General features: G+C 45.3%; 1 protein-coding gene across 1 annotated transcript in view; it reads left to right on the forward strand.

Annotated features, from left to right (window-relative positions):
- LOC125046423 (sodium channel protein para-like) overlaps window positions 1–7500 on the forward strand; it is a 183163-nt gene that overhangs the window by 115227 nt on the left and 60436 nt on the right. Inside the window, exons 20-22 of the mRNA XM_047644199.1 lie at window positions 516–794; window positions 5254–5396; window positions 5705–6004. Of these exons, the coding sequence (XP_047500155.1) occupies window positions 516–794; window positions 5254–5396; window positions 5705–6004 (722 nt within the window). The remainder of the gene's footprint in view (window positions 1–515; window positions 795–5253; window positions 5397–5704; window positions 6005–7500) is intronic.

Consider the following 7500-nt stretch of genomic DNA (forward strand, 5'->3'; position numbering starts at 1 on the left):
TAACGAAAGTCCTTTAATATACCTTTAACTTGGGAACCTCAGACTTGGTCAGATTCCTGTGCTACAAATCCCCAGTGCCTCGAGTTATTAGAGCCACAAGTCACAAGAGATGCGAGTCACTATAACCATGACTTTCCTAGAGTCATGAGTCACTAAAGCCACGAGTCATGAGAACCACTTTACAAGAGCCATGAGTCACTAAAGCCACGAGTCATGAGAACCACTTTACTCGAGCCATGAGTCACTAAAGCCACGAGTCATGAAAACCACTTTACTCGAGCCATGAGTCACTAAAGCCACGAGTCATTAGAACCACTTTACTAGAGCCATGAGTCACTAAAGCCACGAGTCATGAGAACCACTTTACTAGAGCCATGAGTCACTAAAGCCACGAGTCATGAGAACCACTTTACTAGAGCCATGAGTCACTAAAGCCACGAGTCATGAGAACCACTTTACTCGAGCCACGCCTTGCCCAAACCCGTGCTCATGCCCCATCCTTACCCCCATTCCAGACGGGAAGATGAAGAACAACTCCGTCATCAACAACAGCAAACACATCGGCAACTCGATCGGCAAGGACAACCGTGACGTCATCGAGAACGACTACAGTAACAAGAAGATCGTCCGGCTGGAGGAGGACGCCGTCAGCAACAACTCCCTGGGCTCACACAAGAACCAGAAGCTAAAGAGCGACAGCGGAAGCCACAAGGGGTCGACGGAATCCCTCGATGACGGAGAGGAGAAGAAAGATGCCAGTAAGGAGGACCTCGAGGATGGTATGCTACTTGATGGTACTCTCACTCGCACTCAGCCCCCGTTCGTTCCTAGACTTAAGGTATCGGGTTAGATCGGAGTGTCCGTTGGCCGGTATTTGGAAGCCATTTTGAGGTCGGAGATGGAGTCACGGAGGAGGGGGACGGCGCACGCCCGACCGCCCTGCCTCGCCGGGACGCCTCTCTCTCGCGCCCTTCTTTGCTTCCGATTGCGGGGGGGCCCAGGTCGCTTTGGGGGGGGAGGAGGGGGGAGGAGACGCCCCTTCGTTTGTTGATTGGAGAGCCGGTCAACAAAGTCTTCATTCAAAGCGACCTGAGACCGAATCGATATTCCAAACCCACTCTTTAACGATGGAAGAGGTCTCAACAGGTCAGTTCTCATCACTGTTTTCTCTAAGATTCAGTTTCATAACTCACCGAAAAAAAAAAAAAAAATACTGAAATTGGGGGGACGTTTCTTCACAAATGTTCCAAATTCGGGACCTTGCTCGTCATTTACACCAGAGTGAGCGTGCAGTGAGAGAGTTGTTCCTGCTAGATGTCTTTCAACGTTCATTGGGCGAAGGTGACAAGGAGCTGTCTCATCCTCTATTAACTTTGATCAGCAATGGTAATCCACATATACCAGCAAGTTTCTTCGAACAATAACAAATTCCTTTTTCCTACTCGGATACATGTACGGCTTTCCAAATTACGACCGGAAAAAAACGAATTAGACTTAGTCACCCTCGTACAATAAAAGTAATGTAGATTATAAAGCTGCTGTAAATTTAAGTTGCTGTTTTTATCATGTCATTAAGCATTTTATTGCTACGGCTTTCTGACTTTTTTGCATGAACACGCGCCAACTCACACTTAGATGAAGGACAAATATCAAATCGCAGCAAGGGTAAGCTTAGATCAGGATGGATGACTGTGGTGCAGACTACGACTTGCAGTTACCAGTCACTTCATCAACCATCATTCAGTCATCAGTCAATTCATCCTCCACTGAATAGGCTTCCAGTCATAGACGTTTGGGGCAAAGCGAATCCAGTCAATTCACTTGTTTAGGTCAGTTTGTTCTCACTTATTTGTTCATGTTCAGATGGGACACGTGTTGTAACCTTTCTTGTTTTCCTTCTTAATTTTATGGGCGGAGACTATTCATTCCAACTCCTCTAGTAGGCGGGGCATGTGTTGTGACTCCTCCCCTTTGTCTGGTGGGGCGGAGCATGTATAGCTCCCCCCATTTCTATTGTAGGCGGGGCATGTGTTGTAACTCCTCCTACTCATCTTGTAAGACGAGAATCTAGGTGTTGCATTTCCCTCTGTGGCATTGGCAAGGGTTTCTCAATCAACCTGATCTATTCCTGGAATTTGAGATGTTGATTAGTACTTATTTCTAACTAAGGGGAAATGTAGTGCTTGTGATAATGTAGTATATATCGTTTGTAATTTTTTCTAGTCTTTTTTTGTTTCTTTTGATTCTACCTTTTTTTTTTTTCCATAGTCATTTTAATTAACATGATGAAAATGTGACTCTATTTTTGATTGGGCATGTACTGTACGAGTAGTATTAACCTCCTTAACCCCGTTTTCTCTTAACGTGATTCATGTTTTGATAGATTTCCCATTTTCATGTAGCCAGGTAGAGACGTCCCTCAAAGATCCCGTTTTCTTTGTATGAGAAGTACAAGGCAACAGACTCCCCATTTTCTTGTAGATGGGGTGAGAGCAATTACCCCCCCCCCCCACCACCCCACCCCTCACAACCACCCATTTTTCTCGTAGCTGGTTAAATGTAGTCTCACCCATTCATTTTCCTCTTAGCCAGGCTATGTAGTCTCAGTCTACTGATTTTGCAAGCGTGGTGTCTGCCATAGGTAAGGATACGTATTATGTCTAAAATTCTACGAATATAAAAGACAATTTGTTAGATGATGAACGGGCAGATGAACTCTCAGAGAACCAGTGAATAATGGCTTTTGAACATTGGTTCCTCACCCAGTATGTTTTTAGAACCAGGGTATTTTTTATATAATTTTAGAAAGAAAAGGAAATCAAAACGATTTTGGGTAGCTTATCCTCATAGTCGTGCATTTTTTGTTTTCATTCTTGCCAAGAACACCATCTTTCAAATTGCTTGAACATGAAAAAGCCAAAGAACATGAGAAAATGGCTGTCATTATTATTAACTGTAGCATTTACTCTTTTACATCAATCCATGAAAAAAAAAAACATTTTCTGGGCCTCCTTTTTGCTGCCTATAAGTTACCATTTGGGCTTCTGCCACTCCATAATAGCTCTAAGTCTTGATGATAATACCTCCTAAGCATATGTGCTTGAATTTTATGTGCAGGGTATATATGTGTGTGTATGTAAATGTATAAATATGTGTGTGTGGCTGTGTTTGGTTTGAAGAATGAAATATACCTATATATAACACATGATTATATATATAAATATATATAAATATGTATATATATATATATATATGTGTGTGTGTGTGTGTGTGTGTGTGTGTGTGTGCGTGCGTGTGTGTGTGTGTGTGTGTGTGTATGTATGTGTGTGTGTGTGTGTGTGTGTATACGTATGTATGTATGTATATATACATATGTATATATACATATACATACACATACATATACGTATATATATATATATATATATATATATATATATGTATGTGTGTGTGTGTGTGTGTGTGTGTGTGTGTGTGTGTGTGTGTGTGTGCATATAATTAATAGGTATAGATTATAAAGAACAAGTGCACTTCCCCCTTGACAGTCATATTTACATACATTCTGAATCAACATAAGAATTCAATATCAAAGACAATCTTTCCAAGTCTTCTCAAATTCATTTCAAAATACTCTGAACATCCCGATTAATGCGTCTCTTCCCCATTTCTGACAACATCTTAACATGTTTTATTTTTATGAAAAGCTGTTTTAACCTTGTTCCTTTGTGCTTATCTAACGGGGAATTTACTATGGCTTTCCCGCTGCTTGTGTTGTATGGCGTGTGTTTAAGGGAAATAATAATAAAAAAAAAACAATGGAATGGTGAAGAAAGGTCGCTTGCTTATGGTGTGCTGTTTCCTTGTTTAGTCCTGAGGGGATGAAGTTTTTGTGAGAGAAGGTTCGCTTGCTTATGATTTGCTGTCATCGTGTTTAGCGTTGAGGGAAAGAAGGAAAAGGGAGTGAGTAGAGAGGAGGGGAAGAGAGAGGGAAGGTTGGGGTAAGCGAGGGAAGGGTGATACTGAGGGAAGCGAGGAAAAGATCTATATTTAAGTACATAGTTTTTGTTAGAGGCTTCGTCATTTTTGGCACAGGTAGTGGGGGTGGAGTTATCGTGCTTCTTGGATGAGAGAGAGAGAACGGGAAATGCGATTCCTTGTTGCTGATTAGTTGAGAGAGGCTGGAGGAGGGGAGGGGTGTGTTAAAGGGAGGATCCTAGTGATAGAGACTTTTATTATGGAAGGGAGAATGATCGTCTTAGAGAGAGAAAAGATAAGAGAGAGGGAGGGAGAAAGGAAAAGTATACAGATAGCGGATAGGAGTTTCCGAAGAGAATGTGCTCGCTAGTGACCGGTTCCTGACAGGTAGATGGATGCTGTGGTTTATCTGTAGAGAGCTCAAGCTGGGGATAGATGAGCTAAAGAGCGGTTGCGTCACTCAAATGGGTCGAAGGGAAAGGTCATCGAAGAGGAGCCTTTTTTTTAAGCTGCTGTTAGCTTTCCCTCGCATCTCTTCCACCAGTCATTGGGGAGTAAGCTTTTGACTCACGATGCGAAGCTTAACATCATGGGCAGTCCGTAGAGCAGGGCGGAATCAGTCATATCACTAAGCTTGAGATAGTAACTGCGACAGTATAGTCTTCTTTTCCATCGTCTGCTGTTCCCGTCGCTGTGCACATCCATGAGAGAAAAAATAAAAACTGCTATTCCTGCTATCCGCACCTCTGTCCCTGCTGCATCGTCTGGTCCTGCCCTCTGCTTCTGCTGACCTTGCTCTCTCATCCTGACCTACCTGCTTTCAGCCTCCTCCGCCCCCCGCTGGCCGCCCGTCCCTCTGGATGGAGTGGGTGTGGGCGCTGAGAGAGAGAGAGAGGGGCGGCCAGCGCGGTCCTAGTGGCGAGTCCATCCCAAGGTCTTCGGTCATCCTCTCATTCCTTCCCTCACTCCCTCTCCTCCCTCACCTCCCTCACACACACGACACGACCCGCCGCGTCCTTCACTCGCTGGAGGACACGAGTCACGCCCCTTCACACTCCCTCCCTCCTTCGCCCTACTCCTCCTCCTATTCCTCCTCCTCCTCCTCCTCCTCCTCCACCACCACCTCCTTCTCTTCACTCCTAACTCAACCCTTCCTTGCCCACCTATGTGACGACACCCTTTCTCTCTCTCTCCCGCGCACACACCTCACACTTTCACCCTTGATCAAAAATCGTCCATACACTCAAAGTCGGCCTCACACTCCCTATTTTATTTCAGATTTCCAGGGATCGAGCGGGGACGAGGAGATGGGAGACGAGGAAAACGCGATGCCCATTATGGACACCGGAAGTAACGTGGGCCTGGACTACCCTTCGGAGTGTTTCAAGGAGAGCTGTTACATCAAGTGTCCCTGGTGTAGGGTGAGTGTCCCTGGCAGGGTTTAAAGGCGTCTCTGGTCCTGTCCTGTCCTGTGTTCTTGCTGTGGATCAAGGGATAATTCTCAGAAAACATTTCGTTAACTGATTTGTATATATTGTCTGTATGTATATCTCAGCACAGTGCTACCTTCTACAATTTTCTTTTCTTAGAAATGGTTCATTGATTAAGGAAGCATTTCTAAGGAAAAAAAAAAGCTTCCTCAGTCAATGCAGACTTCATCTTTCAGTCAGTCTCTACACTCCTTTTTACAACTCTACCATATCTCCCTTTTCCTTCCTCCTTTCCCCAGGGCGACCCCGAATCTCCGTTCTGGCAAGGCTGGGGCCACCTGCGTCTCAAGACCTATCAGCTGATCGAGAACAAGTACTTCGAAACGGCCGTCATCACCATGATTCTGCTGTCCTCAATGGCCTTGGCGCTGGAGGACGTCGATCTGAAGGGCCGGCCGGCGCTCCAGGATATCCTGTACTACATGGACAGGATCTTCACGGTCATTTTCTTCATTGAGATGTTGATCAAGTGGGTTGCGCTTGGCTTCGCTAAGTACTTCACCAACGCCTGGTGTTGGCTCGACTTTCTCATTGTCATGGTGAGTCCCTTGGTGGGTTTTGTTGGTTCCGGGGACTTCCTTTTAGTTTTCTAACGTCTCTGCTCTCTCTCTCTCTCTCTCTCTCTCTCTCTCTCTCTCTCTCTCTCTCTCTCTCTCTCTCTCTCTCTCTCTCTCTCTCTCTCTCTCTCTCTCTCTCTCTCTCTCTCTCTCTCTCTCTCTCTCTCTCTCTCTCTCTCTCTCTCTCTCTCTGTTTCGTTATTTGTATCGTTATTTGTCCCCTCTATCTTTCTTCGTTTTTCTCCACTAATAACTCCCCTCTCTATCTTCTCTTTCCATTCTTTCTTCTTCTCCCTTCCAGCGCCTTTCCTCTTTTTTTCTTCTTTTTTTCGTTTTTAGCCCTCTTCATCTCTTTTCTCTCATCTCCTTCCTTTCCTCCCTCGTCTCCTCTCTCTCTCTCTAACCCATCTTTTCTCCCTTCTTCTCTTCCTCTCTTATCTTTCCCACATGTGCATGTTGAACAATGAAATAATTGAAAATATATTTCAGGCGAGAGACCCGGCGGCCATAGACCGGCCAAGAGTTCATCCTTCTACTTATCGATGACTGATTCATATACTGACGATACATTTATTTTATTTGTAGGAAGGATTTCTACATGATCATCAACTGAGCATTTATTTTCCATTTTGAGATTACCTAAATAGACTACAAAAGCGCACGCGCGCGCGTTTACGTGTTTGTGTTTGTTTGTGTCTGTGGTAGAGTGTATGGGAGAAAGATAGAGAAAGAGATGGAGAAAGAGAGAAAAAGAGTGAGAGAGAGAGAGAGAGAGAGAGAGAGAGGGAGAGAGGGAGAGAGGGAGAGAGGGAGAGAGAAAGAGAGAGAGAGAGAGAGAGAGAGAGAGAGAGAGAGAGAGAGAGAGAGAGAGACAGACAGACAGACAGACAGACAGACAGACAGACAGACAGACAGACAGACAGACAGATAGACAGAGAGAGACAGAAAGAGAGACAGACAGACAGATAGACAGAGAGAGACAGAAGGAGAGATAGATAGAGAGAGAGAGAGACAGATAGAGACAGAAAGAGAGAGAGAGAGAGAGAGAGAGAGAGAGAGAGAGAGAGAGAGAGAGAGAGAGAGAGAGACATACAGACATACAGGCAGACGGGCAGATAATCTGAGAGACACAGAAAAACAGACAGCCAGACAGACAGAGACAGAGACTGAGACTGAGATTGAAACAGAGAGAAAGGGGGGGGGGGAGAAGAAAGAAAGAGAGAGAGAGAGAGAGAGAGAGAGAGAGGAGGGATGGGGGGCAGATATAGAGAGAGAGGTGTGTGCGTGTCTGTGTGTGTGTGTGTGCGCGCGCGCGCGCGCGTGTGTGTGTGTGTGTGTGTGTGTGTGTGTGTGTGTGTGTGTGTGTGTGTGTGTGTGTGTGTGTGTGTGTGTGTGTGTGTGCCTGCCCGGCGCACCTGCCCCCCTTGTAACCCTCTGGTTTTGTAGGTGTCTCTGATAAACCTGGCCGCCATTTGGGC

The sequence above is a fragment of the Penaeus chinensis genome, chromosome 39 (assembly GCF_019202785.1).
Source record: "Penaeus chinensis breed Huanghai No. 1 chromosome 39, ASM1920278v2, whole genome shotgun sequence".
Lineage (NCBI taxonomy): Eukaryota > Metazoa > Arthropoda > Malacostraca > Decapoda > Penaeidae > Penaeus > Penaeus chinensis.